Source organism: Mustela erminea, chromosome 3, assembly GCF_009829155.1.
Source record: "Mustela erminea isolate mMusErm1 chromosome 3, mMusErm1.Pri, whole genome shotgun sequence".
NCBI lineage: Eukaryota > Metazoa > Chordata > Mammalia > Carnivora > Mustelidae > Mustela > Mustela erminea.
Genome location: NC_045616.1, coordinates 79041087 through 79063011, shown reverse-complemented (window position 1 = coordinate 79063011; position 21925 = coordinate 79041087). Strand labels below are relative to the sequence as shown.

Below are 21925 nucleotides of genomic sequence, written 5' to 3'. Positions count from 1 at the left end.
GGAAGCTGTCGAAGACAGCTATCAAAGACTAGTGAGTGAAGTCAAAAGGAAAAGCCAACCTGAGCAGGATCCTAACCAAAGATGGGACAATGTAAGTATCAAGGAAAGTTAATAGTAATGGACTGAACATGTAAAATCTGTTTCAGTATGAATTCATAATGAAGGGGGGGGGAACCCTCATCTTTGGAGGATGCTAGGGACTATACATGCTGTATGATTACATCTACATGACAGTAAGAACAAACAAAAATTTACAGTGGAGAAAATCACTGTAGTTGCTTTGTGGGACAGGGTGAGATAGGGTGGTGGGTAGGACTGACTGGGAAGGAGCAGAGTGAACTCTCTGGGGTATGAGTAATGTTTTGTATCTTGGTAAGGTCTAAGTTACGTAACTAGACTAGTCAAAGGTCACTGACTGATAACGCTTCAGGTATCTAAGTTATATTTAAAGGTGCACATAAATTTTACCAAAAACCAAAAATATACCTGTAAATGTATAATTACATCTACTTAATAATGTAAATGCTGGAGTGTTTAAGGGTGAAATATACTAACTCCTGCAAGTCACTTTGAAATACATTAAAAAAAAAAAAAAGATGGGATAGGTGGAGAGAAGTATGCATAAACACCACATATGTGATAAAGCAAACACAGTAAAATGTTAATTATAGGATCTAAAGATGGATCTGTATAAGCATTCACTGCAAAGTTCTTCCAGCTTTTGATAAAAACTGCAGTCAAGAACTATTTAAGATCAATTTGTACTACGTACTACAGTGTGTGTCAATCATATCAAAGCCAAGTCCAATAAACAAAACCTGTCTTTACAAAAAAAAAAGGGAAACTTTTATAAAGAATGGATCAAGCTGACAACAGTACCTGAAACCACTTCTCCATCTTAGTATCAGAAAAACAAAAGCTCTCAACCAAAAGATGTTAGATCTAATGAGTGCATTTAGTAAAGTTGCACAATACAGAATTAAAATACAAAAATCAGTAGTGCTTCTATATACTTACAATTAATTTTCTAAAAAAAAAAAAATCAAAATGTTTGAAACTATCAAGCATCAGAAACAAGAAAATAGAATACATTTAACTAGGGAGGTAAAAGATCTCTATTCTGAAAACTCTAAGACATTGATGAAAGAAATCAAACACAATAAATGGAAAGGTACCCCATGCCCACAAATTCCAAGAATTAATCTTGCTAAAACATTAATACCACCAAGAGCCATCTATAGAATCAATGCAATCTTTATCAAGATTGTAATGGCAATTTTTTACAAAAGTAAAGAAAAACACTCAAAAATTTATGTGGAATCACAAATGACTGAACAGTCAAAAAAAAAAAAAAATCCTGAGGAAAAAAAGAATAAAGCTGGAAAACATCCCACTTCCTGATTTCAGTCTATACTATCAAGTTAAGAGTCATCAAAACATATAGTACTAGCATTAAAAGTAGACTGACCAGTGGAAAGAACTAAAAGCCTGGAAATAAACCCAAGCACAATTCAATTGATTATGCCAAATATTTGACAAGGGGCCCAGGGGAATTCCTAACAGTGTTGGGATAACTGGATATTCACCTACAAAAGAATGAAATTATCCCCTATCTTGTATGATTCACAAAAATGAACTCAATGAATTACTTTTGGAAAAACAAAAACAAAAAACCTAAATCTGTTCAAGTGTCTAGACTGAATAGAAATTTCTAAGGCCCAAAAAAAAAAAAAAAAAAAGGACAGAGGACTATGTTAAACAATGTGTTAACAGTTACTTTAATGACTGAATTGCAAAGTAAAAGAAAACCAGGCAGAATCTATGGTTTAAAAAAAAAAACAAACCAATTTGTAATGCATGGAGATTGTGATTTGATGACTTGTAAAAATATATACAAATATTTGTGTCACAGCATAGGGAATACAATGCCATTTTAAAAGTGTTATATGATGACAGAAGCTATGCTTGTGGTGAGCACTGCCTAAGATCAAGTGTTCAATCACCACACTGTATGGCTGAAACTGTTTTAACATTATGTGTCAACTAACTCAAATAAAAAAAAAATTATAAAAGTATGTATATACATATATTCATGAAACATCTGAGTAAACATGAAACTAACTGAAAATGGGACAATCTATCGAAGTTTCTTCAGTTATATAATAATGGTATGCAGTTACGTGTCTTAAAGTATCCCTATGTTTCAGAGGTATGAACTACAATATTTATGGGTAAGATGATATGATGTCTCAGATTTCCTTTAAGATAATTTGGGGTAGAGTATACAGAAGACTGGTCATGAGCTGGATGATGAACACATGGGAATTTATTATACTATTCTTTCCACTTTTTTGTTTCAGATGCTCTAAAATAAAAGCTTAGACAAAAATCTACATTTACTATTTCTACCTTAAGAAATAGAAACTCTAGCACAAATGACAAATTATTGAGTTCAACATACAAAAAACTTAAAAACTTGCCATTCAGATTTTAAAGTGAAGTTCGTTTCCAGATATGTTTCCCTTCCAGGATCCCACTGACACATCATTTTCTTTCCTTCATTCACAATGCAACTCAAATTTTTAGGTTTTTCTGGAGGCACTAAAAGGGAAAAGATGTGCAATTTTCAAAAGCTTTCTACCCACAAATAACATGTAATTTATATACTACCCAAGACATCTGCAAACTAAATTAGATGAAAAATCAACAAAACACCCCCAGACATAATGAAAGACTAGGGACTAAAAATTCATCTTTTCTATTTAAACTCGTACTTTTTATATTAATACACATTTTCTGTAACTGTAACTAGCATGTTTCAAATTAATTTTCTACACAAAATCAACTTTCATTTGTAACTAGTTAAGAGTATTGAATTCCCCATGAAGTGTATTTTATTATTACTGCATGTTAGTAAGAAGCATTTAAATGGAACCAAATGATTTACTTTTATTTCTCCTCCTGTTGTTTTCTTAAACTCTGTTGGAGGAAAAGCAAATACCAAAATTATGGTCTTGGGATCCACAAATTTTACAAGCTACTCTTAGATCAGACTAAGTTTACTCTGACACAACAGGACGTTCTCCAGTCTTTACTCACCTTCAGATAGTTGCTTTGTATGTGATCTCCTCACCAATTAAAGAGTACTGAAAATTACTATGGATATACTGACAAATTTCAATTCAAGAACTGTTTTTTGTGGGTCTCATCTAAAAACATTTTTCTAGGAAACAGATACTTGACTCTCAGGATATGTTACTCTTCAAGCTTTTTGTACAGCAGTAATGTAAATGGACTTCCACTTCAAAACTTATTTTTTTAAAAAAGCATGTTCAAAGTCAATAAATCCAACAAGTAACTGCATTTCATAAAGACCAAGAGATATTACAAATGGAATTCAACAGTCATAACAAAGTTTGAAATAAGACAGAAACAAAATGAAACTTACAGCCTGAAATTATTCTGATTCCATAAACATTCTGATCAATTTGTCCAAATGTACGAATGTTGCAAGTCAGCTGAGTATTTAATGAAGATGTATCTGTAAATGTGACACTAGATGCTGTTTTGTTTATGGTGGTGTACTGTTCTTTAGGAACAGTTAGATGGTTTGTTTTCCAGAAAATGTAACTAGCATTTACATGGAAATAATCCATACATTTTTCTTTTAGCACACAGACCGCAGTGAAATTAGAACCAAGCTGTACAACTGGAGATTCCGGTTTGATATAACCACATGGCTCTAGAAGTTCACCTGAAAGGGAACAAGGGAAAATAGAAAAATGTACTGAATTATTCTGGTATAAAATGGTATTTATCAATGCAGTCCTCAATCTTCACTAAAATATCTCTTAAAGCCAGCAAAGAAGAATTACACAGTCAAAAAAATAATATAGCCAGAATTCAGTGCCTCAATTTGTAAATATACAAGTTACAAGGCTGATGAAAAAAAGACCTCTGTAAGCCTCAGGGTTTTTTGTTTGTTTGTTTGTTTGTTTTTGCATAACATTCTGACTTTGCTTTAGGAAACACAGACTGCCTGCAGCGTGATTCACACTTACTCTACCACCAATCCCATTCTTTGACTCAGACTCAGGGTCTAAATTACACCTTCCAGCAAAGCAGCAGTGGTAGGCTCTGTTCTCTCCAGTTCCGAATGGTGTTGGGGGTATGGACGGGGTCAGGGAAGGTAGTAGACAATGTTCATTTATCAAAATTCCAAACAACAAAGGATAGAGCAACAGAACAACAAAGAACATAAAGAATACAGAACAAGATGGCCAAATAAATTAGTTTTAACAATAAATGGGATAAAATCCCGTATTAAAAACAAAACAAAATCAGCCTGCGTAGAAAGAACTATACCAGAAGTGTATGCTTCAACTATCACCTAACTCCATGCTGATGGCAACTGAATCCCTATCTCCAGCTCTAACTTCCTCCTCTTTTCAGTAACTTGCAAGACATATCCACTTGAAATCCTTCCTAAGTACTTTAAGATAAATACATCTAAAGGGCACCTGAGCAGCCCAACTCTTAAGAGTGTCTGACTCTTGGTTTTGACTCATGTTGTCATCACATGGGTTGCAGGATCGACGTCAGGCTCTGTACTCAGTGGGGAGTCTGTTTGATATTCTCTCCCTCTGCCCTTCCCCCTAGGTACCACTCTCTCAAATACATCTTAAAAAACAGAAAAAAGATGAACACATCTAAAACTTCTATGTATCACAATCCCTTTCAAACTTACTCTTTTTTCTCTACCTCTGCTAACAGCACTATTTATATCCAGTCATCGAGGCCAGGTATCTTATACTTGCCTTCAATACCTCTTCCAACTTCATAGTATTGCACCCAGTCTGGTTGGTTCTATTTCTTAAGATGTCTGTCAACCTTTCTCTCACCAGTCCCTTTTGCCTGCTGAAGCTGAGGCCATTATACCATGGTCTGACCTCCTTCCAGTTTATCTTACATGCTGCTATCAGAGTTACTATTCAAAATGATCATACTATTTCCGTATTTTAAATTATTTAATGGCTGCCTACACCATCAAGATAAAAACCTAACTACTTGGCTTGACTACAGCCTCACTGCCCAGAAACACAAGGCAACTTTCCCTAGTGAATCCTTTTGCCAATGGGTTTCTGGGTGGTAACCTATCCTGAGGTTCAGTGTTTTCACTTGGAAAATGAAGTTATTATCTTTTTAATAAAAGAGAGAGAGAGAGAGAACAATCAGGGGCAATGGCAGGTAAAAGGAGCAGACTCCCTGCTAAGCAGGGAACCTGATGTGCAATTGGATCCCCGGATCCTGAGACTATGACCTGAGCTAAAGGCAGACACTTAACAGACTGAGCCACCCAGGCACCGGTAATAAAAAAGCTATCTTGAAGAGTTGAGATTAAAATTACTTACATAAAGCACCTATTATAATGCCTGGTATTTGAAAGTCCACTAGTAGTAATGATAAGCCTATCACAATTATTACTACTCTCCAAGACAATCAAGTCACGCTGACAGGGTATGGAAGATTCTCTCAAGTCAGCAGGAAGAATTAAAAACTGTACTTTTTTTTTTTCTTTGCAGTCAAAACTTTACTCTCAAATGGAATCCTGGAACATCTCATCAAATCTATAGTGCCCAGAGTAGGAATGTGGATTTCTTTGTTTCAAAACTTTTAAGGTGGGCTGTTTATATGACCATGCTATTATTATACATGTCTAATATGTGCCCAGGGCACATACTTCTTTACACTTCCAAATATATGGAGCTTCATCTTGTGGGATTTTATTAAGTTACCCTGTGATACTGGGCCAGTCCTTCCAACTCCCTAGACTTCACTTTCTTCCTTGGTAAAATCACTCCTGTTTTACTTACTTTCTCTAAAGTAATAAAGAATAGTAAATATGAAATATATTTTAGAATATTAAATAACCTAAGATCTTAACTACAGACTCAGTATTAATTTTTAATCACACAGAATGAGAGAGATACTAGACATGAGCAGATGTTCCAGAGTGAAAACACAGACTCATTAAAAGCGTCCTATGCCAAATTAATCCCATTTTTACAGGGGTACCAGGCTATTTGAGATTAAATTGTAGAGAGAGAAATGTTTTAATTTTAAAAAGGCATTTGATAAACTTAGTTGGAACCATGTAGACAAGATGATGAAATGTGGATTAGAATATACTGTAACAGGTAACAGCTGAACATCACAGAATTGCTGGTATCTGACTGTTACTGATCTACACACACAGAAATTTCATAGGTTCAAAAAAGACATCCTTAATTGATTACTCATATATAAACTTCTACAAAAAAGAAGTCAGTGAGACAGAGGTCTTCAATGGAGTATGCCGAAGTACCTGTTTTCAGTCCTTACAGCAGACTGTTATTTTCCAAATACGGTCATACCTATGTATTTATCCCATCCCACTTTTTTTTACAATGTGATTGATACTCCTTCCACAAAGAAATGGGTTCAATATTCCCTTCCTGCCCTCAAATCTGTGTGGGAGCTTATGTCTGCCCCAGCCAATGGAATGTGCTGTTTGACTAACTAGATCATTAGAAGAATACAACTTTCAACCAGCATTCTTTTTCTCTTGGACATCTGTCCATGGAACTCAGTCACATGTTGCAGGGGAAGACAAGGCCACATGGGGAGACCACATGTGGTGTTCTGGCCAGTAAGCCTAGCAAAGCCCTTAACCTACAGACAGAATCAATACCAGACATATAAATGAGAGTGCCTTCAGATGATTCTAGTCCCCAATCTTTGAATATTCCAAGTGACTCCCCGCCCCAGACATCATAGAGCAAAAATGAAATAATCCAGCTGTGCCCAAATAATCCAGCTGTGCCCAACTTTGTTCCCAACACACACAAACTGTGAGTAGTAGTAATTATTGTCATTTAAAGCCATGAAGTTTTAGAGTAATTTGTGAGGCAGCAGTAAGGTTACTTCTGTTATTTTGAACATTTTTTTCAATAATCTGGCAGCGCGCGCACACACACACACACACACACACACCCCAAAGAGCAAAGGACAAGGTTATGAAAGATCTCTAACACTGGATGTTAATATGATTAGACCAAAAGGCCAAAACTAATATAATGAAATTTGCTAGAGAGCAAAATCTCTCTTATTCAGGCTGAGATTAAATATAGGGTAAGGGAGAAATGGCTTGAAGTAATTCATGTGAAAACCTAAGACTTTTCACTGACAAGTAACTTAACTGAAACTACAGTTTATCTTAGCTGGCCAAATACTATGCTGACTGAGTAAGAATGATGCTCAGATCAAAATAAAAATAAAATCACTCTACTCAGACCATGTCCAGTTCTGGTACATAAACTAATTTTTTTTTCATAAGTGTGTTTTCATTAAAACCTCAGTAACAATTACATAATTACTATCCTTTTTATAATGTTTACTCTGGGCCAGGCACTGTTCAGATGGCTTGTGTATAGTAACTCATTTAATTCTCACAATACCCCTAGGAGAGAGGAACAATTATTATGGTGATTTTTTAAATCATCAGGAAACTGACAAAGATCAAGTAACTGGCCTAAGTCCTATAGCTGGTAAGTATGAGAGGTGTGATGGTCTTGTATTTGGAATGTGCTATGAGCAACCAAGAGAAGAATCAGGAGGGTAATCAACATGTACAGGGTTAGAAGCCAAGTCCTATGAAGAATTATTAGGACAACTTGGTAAGTTTAGTTTGGGCAAGAGAGGCCTTAGAGACACATGAAAGCAGTCCTTCAGTATTTTCTAAAAGCTGAACAGTGGGAAGAGAAAGTGGAACTACTCCAGAACTAGGGATAATGGGAAAAAGTTACAAGGAAAATTTGGGCTCAAAAATAAGGAAAGGATTTTCTAAATAACAACAATTTTCAAAGTTAAGTCTTATGTCACTTAAAGTCTTCAAAAAGAAGTTGCATTCCTAGATTTTGAAAGGGGTTCATTTACAGCAGTGCTTCTAAAACTACCGGTGGTTAAAGATCGGTTTGGTTTTTTACCCCCAATCTTTCACAGACTTACACTTTTGCTCTATACCGTATCTTTAAGTCCAGTGATGGCATGCTTGGATGTCACAGCTACATCAAACTGTTTAAAGATTCTAAACATTTACTCTTAATTTCTGTACTTATCTCTTGTCTACTAGTAATAACCAGTTCAAGGATGAGGCTGTGGATTCCAGACCTATCACTAACACAGCACGGTTCAGTGACACCTTTGGCCATTAAAAAGTGAAGTGCTGAAGGTTAATAGATTTTCTCCTATGTATTAAAAAAATGCCCAAAAAACCAGCAATGTATTCCCCCCCACCTTAAAGTTATCATTAGTATACTTAAACAGCATTTTTACTGGGAGACTGTTTCAACTCGTACTATAATTTATCAGGAGTATTTTTACATTTCACAATCATTTTAGGTTACAGCAGCATTATTCTCCCAATAATGACCCTAGAAAGAATAGAAACATTAATATAATTACGTAATTATGAAGCATAAGCTTAATTATATAATTATACAAAAATACATAAACAAATTTATGAGGCTGGGAGGTAGTCTATTTCATGAACCTTACCTACAGATCCAGTGGTGAAGAAAATAAACAACACGTGCACTATCCAAGTTTGCAATGTCAACATCTTGCATTAATTTCTGTAAAAGACACACATAGTATTATTTTTATTATTTTTTCTCTTATTACACATAGTAAGTAAAGACACAATTCCTAAAGCTCTAGTTTTCACCGGATAGGCGTCTTCTTCTAAAAGGTAGTAAAATTTTATGAGCATGCAGAGAACAAATCTAAGTCATCAGAATGTTTTTCTTTATTCCCAACAGAGTCATGGCTACATAAAAAAGTGATGGAACACAATTTATACTTTAAGGTTAATTAAAAGGGCAATCTTGTTTATTACGTGAAGATTTACATTATTAGTAAATTATTAGTAAAGACTGTGTGAGACAGTACTTCAGAGAGACATACAGCAACACCCACCAAAAGCAATCTCAAAAGGTATTTGCCAAAATGGAAAAGAAAGTTTGTAATTCATAATACCATGACCAAAAAAAGATCCCCTACTATATGAAGAATACCTACACATCACTAAAATATTCAAACACCTAGAAGAAGCAGTAAGGTGAGCTGAATAGGTAATTTAAAAAAGAAAATACAAATTATTTAAAACATAAAAAATGGTACTTTCAACCCCACTCATAATGAGAGATACAAATTAAAACTACCCCAGAAAGGAATGCAAGATGATACAGACACTTTGGAAAATGATTTGGCAGTTCTTTACCAAGTTAAATGTACGTAATAGTAGTTAATACATATTTCACTAAGAATGTGTCCAGACAACTAAAAATACTAATACACGTCCTCATGAAGACTTATACTCAAATGTTCATATAGCAGCTTTATTCGTAACAGTCCCAAACTAAAAACCACCCAACTATCAACTTTTATTCTTTATAAATTAGACCTCAATTAAAAACCAACAAAATCTACCCAGGCAAGGTACATAGAAAAAAAAAAAAAAAAAAGTTCAGTGCTTCACTCCTCTGACACGTACAAGAATGTTCATACAAGTTTAAGTACTGAAAAGTAGAAGCAACCAAACACGAACACAGTAGAACAGAAAAATTCAAGTAACTCAATCACAATTAATTACAGGTACTCACAACAACATGACTCAATTTCCTATTAAGAGAGAAGAGAATGAGACACAAAGTATGCTTGATTCCCTTTATATAGAAGTTCGAAATCAGGCAAATGTCATCTGTGATGATAGAGAACAGTTCTTATCTTTTATGAGGGATGGGGAAAGAGAGCAGAAGGGAACTTCCGGAATGCTGGGCATGTTCTATAAACTAGATGGACATTAAAAATTTACTGAGCTATAAACTTGTGATCTGTGGACTTTACTGCATGTAAGTTATACTTAGTAAAAACAGTGAACAAAACAAAAACGAGCCCAATATCATTTCTAGTTTTGGCAAAAATATAATGAAAAGTAAAAAATTATCAACACAATATTTTGAGACCATGACATAAAGGCATTCTTATTTCCTGCACTTACAGTGTAAACGGCATAACCTTCCAAATAAACGAGGAGTTAAAAATTGCATTCTTTGTAAATCAGAGCTCAATTATAAACAAAAAAAGAACCCAGACAAGATATATGCCCAGTTTTGCATTATCGATCAAAACTTAAATATTTTATGTTTGAATCTAATAATTCTTCCAGTATTTTATCCTACAGAATTGAGCAAAGCAACACACACATAAGGTTATTCACTATAGCTTTGTTTTTAATAAAAAAGGTTAATGCACAAGTAAGGACTAGTTAAATTATGGTATATCCAAATACAGCCTACATGTAGCTCCAAAAAAAATGAGTAAGTTCTAGATCACTACCTAGAGATGTGTAATGGCATCCAAAAATAAATAAATAAAATAAAATACTGTTAAAGTAGAGAACAGTGTATTTATTTGTGGGGAGGAACAAAAAAAAAAACCACTCATCTCCTTATAGATGCATGAAATACCTCAAGAAGGATACTAATTCAAAGACTGGTTGCTACTGGATGAGATTCCACAGTAGGAAGGAGACACTACCATATACTCTCTGTACCTTTCCAATGTTGTACCATGTGACTTCAGTACTTAGTCAAAAACTAAATTTGCATTAAAAAATACTTGACGTGTAAACTCTCTCCCCCAAATAAAACCATGAACTTCTTAACAGGGCTTCACAGTACTGCATTTGGGATACAGTGTTCTTTTATTAAATCTCAGTACTAACTTGACTTTATGTACTCCCTAACAACGTTAAGTCACTCTATAATAATCTGCTCATGACCTATTTAAACAACTGTTACAGGGTAAATGATAAAAGAATGAAGTTTCAAGAACCATTTTCCTCCACTGATTTCTTACTTCCTAACTTTCATAGTCCCATATTAGAAAAATCCACATCATTCAACTGCTCATCAAAACAAAATGAAGGAAATAACTGATCATGTTGGGAGAGCAGTATGCAATTACACACTGATCACCCATACCAACCAAGTACCTTGTTCACACTGTAGAGACTGGCAATCTTTCTATGAATGCACTATATTCTTATGACAAAACTGACACAAGAGATCCCATAAAGGTATTTATAGTTACCGCAAAGTGATTAGATTTATCTAAGCAGGGCCATGAAACACAGTAGGTAACAGGCAAAGATAGGTTTCACAAGTTAGAAGTTGGAAGTTGGAAAGTAACGTTTCCTGGGACACCTCTCAGTGGCTCCGTCAGTTAAGCATCTGCCTTAGACTTGGCTCAGGTCACAATGCAGGGTCCTGGGATTGAGCCCCAAGTCAGGCTCCCTGCTCAGTGGGGTCTACTTCTCTGTCTCCTTATGCCCCTACCCGGGCTTGTGTGCTCTCTCAAATAATAATTTTTTTTTTTAAAGTAATGTCCTAATTTTTAAAGGATTGTCATTGAGATCAGATGAAGAAACATCTCTTCAGGAACTTAGTATCATAGTCCCAACCTAAGAGACAGTAGCACTACCTAAAATATTAAACGCAATATAGTCAACTTCATTTTGGGGCTTATTTGTTTTAAAATGGACAGAACTGATAGTACACTGCATCCTGTTCCTCTCATTTTGTTGACAGTACATACTAAATTTAAAATTCCATTATTAGCATTATCCTCCTACATCTCTGGTAGAACTTCCCATGCATATATTATAACCACATATGGCATACAATTTTTCTTGAATTTGCATCTTATTTTAGAAGATTCTATGAAACCATGCTCAGCAGAGAGTCTGCTCCCACGACCCCCTCAACCCCACCGCCTCTCTGCCTACTTCTGATCTGTCAAACAAAGAAGATTCTATGAAACTGCTAACCACAGATACAGGCAAGGCTATTCCAATTCCACAATGAGTGGTTCTTCTAGAGTGGCAATTCCTCAACTGTGATGGTTCAACATGTAATGTGCTGAAAAGTGCACATCAGAACTAATTCACTATTATTGTTAAATGAATAAAATTTACAAATGATTTTAAAAAATTAGAACAGATCAAGATTATCCCTATAGTTTATCATTCTTGTTCATTTTCATTCCCATGGATTTCTTCAGTGGGAGAAAATGTACAGGAGTTATAACTGATAAATATTTGATACTTCTGGCCTTTATAAATTCTTTGTTACTTATGGATTGTGATCTTTGAGTGTCTTTTTCTTTTTACTTTGACCCAAGGACAAAATGAAAAAGCGTGAGTAGGGACACATGGGTGGCTCAGTGGCTTAAGCCTCTGCCTTCTGCTCAGGTCATGATCTCAGGGTGGGTTCTGTGATGGAGCCTCACATGGGGCTCTCTGCTCATCAGGGAGCATGCTTCTCTGTCTGCCTGCCTCTCTGCCTACTTGAGATCTGTCAAGTAAAATAAAAACAAAACAAAACAAAACAAAACAAAAGAAAAGGCATGAGTAATACATTTAGGTACAGATTTCATTGGAGGGAAGAATGTCAATATAAACTTAGTTACCATAGTAACATTGCTCTTGTAATTAAAATAGTAGATGAACTACGATTGCCAAAAAGAAGGCCAAGTAATGTTTGTTGACTAAGTAAGCTGGGCAGGGATCAGGATGAAGAAAATTCCAATATGGTAGGATGTATACACATCATAGTGTTACTATATACTATATACTATACTATATACTATAGTATACTCTATATATACTGTAGTATATATATACTATATACAGAGTATATACCATACTCTGAAAAATTTTCAGAGACAGTTATACCTACATTTTATTATTATTTTAAAAATGATCCAACTCTGCTCTATTCCATTATTACTAATTGTTAATTCATAGTAACACTTGTACACTATATACTATTTTACATTACACAGATGCTTTTATATAAATTACTTCACCTGATCATCCGAATATCCTAGAAAAGGAGGTTGGTAGGGCAGGAATCATTATTTTAATAAAGAGCTTCAGGCTTAAAACAAAATTGAGAGGAAGGTATGGAGAATTCCCACACACCCTCTGCCCCCACACAGAGGCTAAACAGCCTCTCCTATTTAGCAGTGCATTATCACTCACCAGAATAGTATATTTTACCAAGGATGAACCTACACTGACACACTTTAACCTCCACTGAGTCTGTAGTTTACCTTACGGTCCACTCACTGTGTTGTACATATACACTAGGTTTCGAATGGCAAGGATTAATTACTGAAACTTCACAAAAGAATAATTCTGACAGGTTTAAAAAAAAAAAAATTCTGACAGGTGAAGTTACTTACCAAATCACAAAATTAGGAAGTGAAGAAACAGGGACTTGAAACTAAGTCTTCTGCCTCCAAAAGTCATGCTCTTTTCATTAAGTCTCACTATAGAGAGAGGAGAGCCTTGTTCAGAAAGCTGACTTTGGTAATATTTATTACATGCATTCCTCTTAAATCCTTGCCTGCTATAAGCCTTCCTGAAAGTATCTCATTCAGGTACCTTCTGACCTTCACTCTAAAACGATCCCACAAACACTGGTATAACAATATTTAAACATCCTATTGATGTTTTGAAAAATACTTAGGAACAAAATCAGCCCCTCCCATGCCTACTCCAAACTTTCCTGATGTTCATGTAATGTCACAGAAACATGAATGGGACATTTTTTGAATTTGACAAAAGGAATCAAAGCAAATTTTTAGGAGAATCATACCTTTTACCTTTCACTAGCAGTTAAGGCTACTGCTTTTCAACTGCCATACTATTTTATGCACACAGGCATTATAAAAATTGAAGTTAAATTTCAGTACTAAGTTAAATTCTAGTATAATTAATGGTGGTTCCCCTTTGAAATGTAAAGGATAACTTCAACACAGTACCAGAAGTCCTAGCCCCAGCTCCCAGAGAAGAAGAAGAATTAAAAGGCCTCCCAATCGGCAAAGAAATCTCTCTTTCTTCACAGATGACATGAAAAACCCAAAAGACTCTACCCCTAAATTACTCGAAGTCATACACATTAATTCAGTAATGTAGCAGGATACAAAATCAATGCATAGAAATCAGTTGCTCTCCTCCTATACACCAACAATGTACCTGCAGAAAGAGAAATGAGGGAAGCGATTCCATGTACAATAGCACCAAAAACCGTAAGATACCTTAGAATGAACCTAACCAAAGAGGTGAAGGAAGCCTACAGAACACTTACGTTCTGAAATTGAAGGAGAGACAGAAAAATGGAAGAACATTCCATGCTTATAGATCAGAAGAATAAACATTGTTAAAATGTCTATGCCACCCAGAGCCATGTATACTTTCAACACCATCCCACTCAAAATACCAATGGCATTTTTCAAAGTTCTGGAACAACCAATCCTAAAATTTGTATGGAACCTGAAATATCTCGAATTGCCAAGGAAATGTTGAAAAAGAAAACCAAAGCTGGAGGCATCATAATGCATGACTTCAGGTTCTATTACAAAACTGTGATCATCAAAGACAGCATGGTACAGGCATAGAAAACACACACACACTTGTCTCCAAAGGCAAGGGAAAGAAAAGCAAATATGACCTTTTGGGACTTCATCAAGAACAAAAGCTTCTGGGCGCCTGGGTGGCTCAGTGGGTTAAGCCGCTGCCTTCGGCTCAGGTCATGATCTCAGGGTCCTGGGATCGAGTCCCGCATCGGGCTCTCTGCTCAGCAGGGAGCCTGCTTCCATCTCTCTCTCTCTCTCTCTCTCTCTGCCTGCCTTTCCATCTACTTGTGATCTCTATCAAATAAATAAATAAAATCTTTAAAAAAAAAAAAAAAAAGAACAAAAGCTTCTGCAGAACCAAGGGAATAGTCAACAAAACAAAGAGGCAACCTATAGAATGGGAGAAGATATTCACAAATGACACTCCAGACAAACGGCTAATATCCAAGATCTGTAAAGAACTCCTCAAACTCAACACACACGAAACAGATAATCAAGTCAAAAAATGGACAGAAGACACAGACACTTTTCCAAATAAGACATACAAAGGGCTAACAGATACATGAAGTAGTAGTCATCATTAGCCATCTGGAAATTCAAATCAAAACCACAGTGATATACCACCTTACACCACTTAGAATGGCCAAAATGAAGGCGGCAAGAAACAACAAATGCTGGAGAGATTGTGGAGAAAGGGGAACCCTCTTACACTGTTGGTGGAAATGCAAACTGGTACAGCCTCTCTGGAAAACAGTGTGGCAGTTCCTTGAACAGTTAAAAATAGAGCAACCATATGACCAAGCAATTGCTCTACTACAAAGATACAGATGTAGTGAAAAGAAGGGCCACATGCACCCCAATGTTCACAGCAGCAATGTCACAACAGCCAAACCGTGGGAAGAGTTGAAATGACCTTCAACAGACAAATGGATAAAGATATCATCCAGATATATAATGGAGTATTACTCAGCCTTCAGAAAGGATGAATACCCAACTTTTACATCAGCATGGATGGTACTGGAGGAGATTATGCTAAGTGAAATAAGTCAAGGAGAGAAGTCAATTATCATAGGGTTTCACTTATTTCTGAAACATAAGGAATAGCATGGGGGACATTAGGAAAAGGAAGAGAAAAATGAAGGGGGGAATCAGAGGGGGAGACCTTAATAAGAGACAATGGACTCCAGGAAACAAGCTGAGGGTTTTAGAGGGGAAGGGGGTAGGGGGATGGGTTAGCCCCGTGATGGGTATTAAAGGGGGGCACGTATTGCACAGAACACTGGGTGTCATACACAAACAATGAATCAATGAATTAATCAAAAACTGATAATGTATTGTATGGTGACTACCATAATATTAAAAAAAAAAAACACAAAAAACGAAACAAAAAAACAAACAGGAAATGAGGTTCAACTCCTTTTGAATCCTCCATTACTGTTTCACACATATTAAGCCTTTGATGTAATTTAATAGTATGTAAGAAATTAAGTTTACAATGATATTAAAATGCAAAGGAAGTAATTTTTAAATTTTCAAATGAACGGAAGCTGAAAATATATCATGTAGAAGTCCCCTATAATCCCACCACAGTAACTAATGTGAACAATTTGGTAGGTAATTTTGAAAATTTTCTATTCATATATTACATTATACTGCATAAATACATACTTTCTTATTTTACAAAAACTGGATCACAAAAATGTGCTGTGACTTGCTTTTTTCACTTACTACATCTGGACGTCTTTCTAAGTTAATACGTAAAGATGAATTCCTTATAGCATCTGCTCAAATTCAACCTTCTCATACAGAAGACAAGACGTCTTCCCTGACCACCCAGTACTACTTATCTCCCCTTCCCATTTTTTCCCAATGGCACTTTACAATTTCTAAAATGACTTGGCAAACATTTCTTGTAAAGGGCCAGATAATAAATATTTTAGGTTTTGTGGCAATTAAGGTATCTGTTGTAACTAGTAGACTTTGTTAGAGACAGTATGTGAACAGATGGCGTGGCTGAATTCTAATGAAACTATTTAATAAAATAGGATGCATCCTAGATTTGGTCTGCAGACTATAGTAAAATAGTTTACTTATCTTATTGGCTGTTACGGGTTGAATTGTGTTTTCTTCCCAAAAGATATACTGATGTCCTAATCCACAGTATCTCATAATATGATGGTTTGGAAATAGGGCTGTGGCTGATGTAGTTAAGATGCCATAAAGGAGTAGGGTGGGCCCTTAATACAGTATGAAATTATGAAACACACACACATAGGCACAATGCCACGTGACAACACAGGCATGCACTAGAGACTATAGGGGTAAGGTAAGAAATGTCAAGACTAAGGGCTACCACTAGGAGCTATGAAGAGGCAAGGAACAGATTCTATCCAGAATTCCAGAAGGACTTCTGGCTTCCAGAACCTTAAAATAAACTCCTGTTATTTTAAGTCACCCAGTTTGTGGCACTTTGTTACAGCAGCCCTGAGAAACCAGTACATTGTCAATACATTATCTGTGTACCTAAAACAGAATGTTAGCAAATTAGGTAAGAAATTTTGTCTGCTTTGTTCCCTTCTCTATTCCTAGCATCAAGAATCACACCCAGCATAGTGAGCACCTCAGTATCTTTGCTAAATCAACTTTCTTGCTATAAGCAGGTGCATGATATATTAGTGAAATAAATATAGTGTAATCTAACTAGTCCCAGGTCTGCATGGAATAGAAGCTTTCACTTCTCTTGGGACAATACCTAATAGACAAGCCAGGTTTTATCTATGGTAGGTGTATATTCATGTTCTTCTTTGGTGATGTTGGTCTGTTCAAATATTTTGCTCATTTTTAAATTGGGTGTGTTGTTTTCTCATTATTATGTTTAGAAGTTTTAAAAAATAGATTTCTAGATCAAGGTCTTTATTAGAAAATCCTTTTGAAGTATTTTCTCCCAATCTGTGGCTTATCTTCCCATTCTTTAACCATGCTTTTTTAAACAGCAGAAATTTTCGTTTTAATCAAGTCCAATTTATTTACTACTCCTTTTGATACTGTATCAAAGAAATCCTTGCTGAATGCCAAGTCTCAAGGGTCTATGTTTTCTAGCCAGAAGTTAAGGTTTGATATTTAGGTCTATCAACTATGTTGGTAATTCTTATACATGGTGTAAAGGTAGGTATTCAAGTTCATTTTGTTACACAGGAATAGCCAATTGTTTCCGAACTATTTGTAGAAAAACTGTCCTTTCTCAAGTGAATTGCCTTTACAGTTTGATCAAAAATCAGTTGTCCATGTATATGTGGGTCTATTTATATACTCTCTACTCCACGCTTGGGAAAACTTTTTATGTAAAGGGCCAGAGAATAAGTATTTCAGGCTTTGCAGACCATAACGTCTCTGTTGAACTACACCGTCTGCTGTTGCAGACAGAAGCAGCCATAGATAAAACATAAACAAATGGGTGTGGCTATGTTCTAACAATACTTTACAAAATTAGGAGGCACCCTGATTTCACCTGGGAGCTCTAACTACCCAATTTCTGCTCTATTCTGTTCCACTGATCTATTTGCTTAAAAATATTATTAAAAATATTTACTTAAGAAAGTCTTGAAAATCAGTGTTCTGTGTGTAGTTAAAAACCACAGGTGGAAATCCATCTATGAAAAACCCACCGCAAATATCATTCTCAATGGAGAAAAATTGAGGGCTTTTCCACTAAGGTCAGGAACACAGCAGGGATGTCCATTATCACCACTGCTATTCAACATAGTACTAGAAGTATTTCTAGTAGAATATTTCTAGCAATACTAGAAGTATTTCTAGCAATACTAGAAATATTTCTAGCCTCAGCAATCAAACAAAAAGAAATTAAAGGCATCCAAATATCCAATCCAAACTATCACTCTTTGCAGATGATATGATACTTTATGTGGAAAACCCAAAGACTCCACTCCAAAACTGCTAGAACTTGTACAGGAGTTCAGTAAAATGTCAGGCTATAAAATCAATGCTCAGGAATCCATTGCATTTCTTTACACCAACAGTAAGACAGAAAAAAGAGAAATTAAGGACTCAGTCGCATTTACAATTGCACCCAAAACCGTAGATACCTAGGAATAAACCTAACCAAAGAGGCAAAGAATCCATACTCCAAAAACTACAAGTACTCATGAAAGAAATTGAGGAAGACACAAAGAAATGGAAAAATGTTCCATGCTCATGGATCGGAAGAATAAATATTGTGAAAATGTCTATGCTACCTAAAGCAATGTACACATTTAATGCAATTCCTATCAAAATCCCATCCCATTTTTTCAAAGAAATGGAACAAACAATCCTAAAATTTATATGGAACCAGAGAAGACCTCCAAGTTGAAAAAGAAAGCCAAAGCTGGTGGCATCCCAATTCCGGACTTCAAGCTCTATTACAAAGCTGTGATCATCAAGACAGTATGGTACTGGCACAAAAACAGACACATAGATCAATGAACAGAACTGAGAGCCCAGATATGGTCAACTAATCTTCAACAAAGCAGGAAAGAATGCCCAATGGGAAAAAGACAGCCTCTTCAACAAATGGGTGTTTGGAAAATTGGATAGCCACATGGAGAAAAATCAAACTGAACCATTTCCTTATACCACACATGAAAATAGACTCAAAATGGATGAAGGACCTCAATGTGAGAAAGGAATCCATCAAAATCCTTGAGGAGAACACAGGCAGCAACCTCTTCCACCTCAGCGGCAGCAACTTCTTCCTAGGAACATCACCAAAGGCAAGGGAAGCAAGGCCAAAATGAACTATTGGGACTTCATCAAGATCAAAAGATTCTGCACAGCAAAGGAAACAGTTAACAAAACCAAAGACAAACCACAGAATGAGAGAAGATATTTGCAAACGAACATATCAGATATAGGGCTAGTATCCAAAATCTATGAAGAGCTTAGCAAACTCAACACCCAAAGAATAAATAATCCAATCAAGAAATGGGCAGTGGACATGAACAGACATTTCTGCAAAGACGACATCCAGATGGCCAACAGACACATGAAAAAGTGCTCCACATCACTGGGCATCAGGGAAATACGGAACAAAACCACGAGATACCACCCCACACCAGCCAGAACGGCTAAAATTAACAAATCAAGAAATGACAGATGCTTGTGAGGATGTGGAGAAAGGGGAACCCTCCTACACTGTTGGTGGGAATGCAAGCTGGTGCAACCACTCTGGAAATGGCATGGAGGTTCCTCAACAAGTTGAAAATAGAGCTACTTTACCACCCAGCAATTGCACTACTGGGTATTTCCCCTAAATATACAAACAGTGATCTAAAGGGGCACGTGCACCCAAATGTTTATAGCAGCAATGTCCACAATAGCCAAACTGTGGAGAGAACCTTCATCAACAGATGAATGGATCAAGATGATGTATATATATATACAATGGAATAATACGCAGTCATCTAGAGAAATGAAATCTTGGGGCGCCTGGGTGGCTCAGTGGGTTAAGGCCTCTGCCTTCGGCTCTGGTCATCATCTCAGGGTCCTGGGATAGAGCCCCACATCAGGCTCTCTGCTCAGCAGGGAGCCTGCTTCCCTTCCTCTCTCTCTGCCTGCCTCTCTGCCTGCTTGTGATCTCTGTCAAATAAATAAATAAAATCTTTGGGGGAAAAAAAAGGAAATGAAATCTTGCCATTTGGGGCGACATGGATGAACTGGAGGGTATTATGCTTAGCAAATAAGTCAATTGGAGAAAGACAACTATCACAGGATCTCCCTGATATGAGGAAGTGGAGATGCAATGTGGGGGTTTGGGGGACAGGGAAAGAATAAATGAAACAAGATGGCATCGGGAAGGAGACAAACCATTAAGAGACTCAATGTCACAAAACAAACTGGGGGGAAAACAAACTGGGGGGGGCGGAGGGAGGGGGCTAGAAAGAGGGTGGTGGGGTTATGGACATAGAGGAGGGTATATGCTATGGTGAGTACTGTGAAGTGTGTAAACCTGGTGATTCACAGACCTGTATCCCTGAGGCTAGTAATACATTACATGTTTATTAAAAAATTTAAAAATTAAAAAAACAAAACAAAACACTACAGTTGCTCCTGGATGCAGTGTTAAGTGTCAGTCAAGTCTGGTTGATAGTGTTATTCAAATCTTCTGTTGTATCATTAGTCATTTTCTGTCTATTTCCTCTATCAAATATTGAAAGGGGGGTATTGATCCCTTTATTCTTGCAGTTCTTTCAGATTTTGCCCTATTTTGAAGCTTTATTAGGAACGTAAATGTAAGGTCTTGATGAAGTGACTCTTGTATCATTGTGCAATGATGTTCTTTACCAATGGTAATATTCTTCACTCTGAAATCTACTTTTGACATCATTATAGACCTCTCATCTTCTCTTCCATTAGTGTTATTATGGTATACTCTTTCCCTGTTCTTTTGTATACTACCTGTTTCTTTCTTCATATTTAAAGCTTTGTGGGTTTATTGTTGTTGTGTTTTGTTTTGGTAGGTAGTATATAGTTTACCTAATCTGACAATTTCTGCTTTCATTGGTAATCTAGGCCACCAACATTTGTTATTATTGATAGGTAGGTAAAGCTCACAACTTTGTATTTCTTTTCTACCTATTTATCTCTTTTCTCCCTTTTCTTCTATTTTTGTCATCTGTGTTAGGTGACATTTCTTAGGATTTCCATTTTGTCTTCTTTTTGGCTTGTAAGCTATTAATTGTTTTGTTATCCTAGTGATTAAGATTTCTAGTTTACTTCGTAAACTTACCCATCTTTGTAACAAGTGATGTTATAGCACCTCATGCACATTGAAGTTCACAAGAGTATATAAATTCTTTCTCCCCTCTTATCTTTATGCTATTTTTGGCATACAACTTACTTTTACGTATTTTATAAACTTCAGATGTACTTTATACATGTTGTAAACCCTACTGTTGTTTTTGCTTAAATCATCACTCTGAAGATTTTTTTTTTTTTTTTAATTCAACAGAGATCCCAAGTAGGCACAGAGGCAGGCAGAGAGAGACGGAGAAGCAGGCTCCCTGCTGAGCAGAGAGCCCAATGTGGGACTCAATCCCAGCACCCTGGGATCATGACCTGAGCTGAAGGCATAGGCTCTACCCACCAAGCCATCAGGCACCCCTTAAAAATCACTTTAAAAGAGAGATTATAATACAAATATCTTGTGTATATACCTATGTCTACTACCATTTCCAGAGCTTCTCATCTTTTATCTAAGGTCTACATTTCTATTTGATGTTTTCCTTCTGTCTCAAGGATTATTATTATTTGTAGCGCAGGTCTGCTGGTGATGGATTCTTTGTTTCTACATACCTAAAAATAACTTCTTTATTATTTTTCATAGGTATTTTCACTAGGTATAGAT

General features: G+C 36.1%; 1 protein-coding gene across 4 annotated transcripts in view; it reads right to left on the bottom strand.

The window, feature by feature from the left end:
- Positions 1-21925, bottom strand: part of IL6ST (interleukin 6 signal transducer) — a 55022-nt gene that overhangs the window by 22461 nt on the left and 10636 nt on the right. For 3 of the 4 annotated variants that reach the window (XM_032336211.1, XM_032336210.1, XM_032336213.1), the window contains 4 exons: positions 13348-13434; positions 8596-8672; positions 3449-3754; positions 2481-2601 (listed from right to left, as the gene is read on the bottom strand). In XM_032336211.1, coding sequence (XP_032192102.1) covers positions 2481-2601; positions 3449-3754; positions 8596-8659 — 491 coding nt within the window. In that variant the 5' untranslated portion in view covers positions 8660-8672; positions 13348-13434. The remainder of the gene's footprint in view (positions 1-2480; positions 2602-3448; positions 3755-8595; positions 8673-13347; positions 13435-21925) is intronic. The other variant, XM_032336212.1, reaches the window with a different exon arrangement.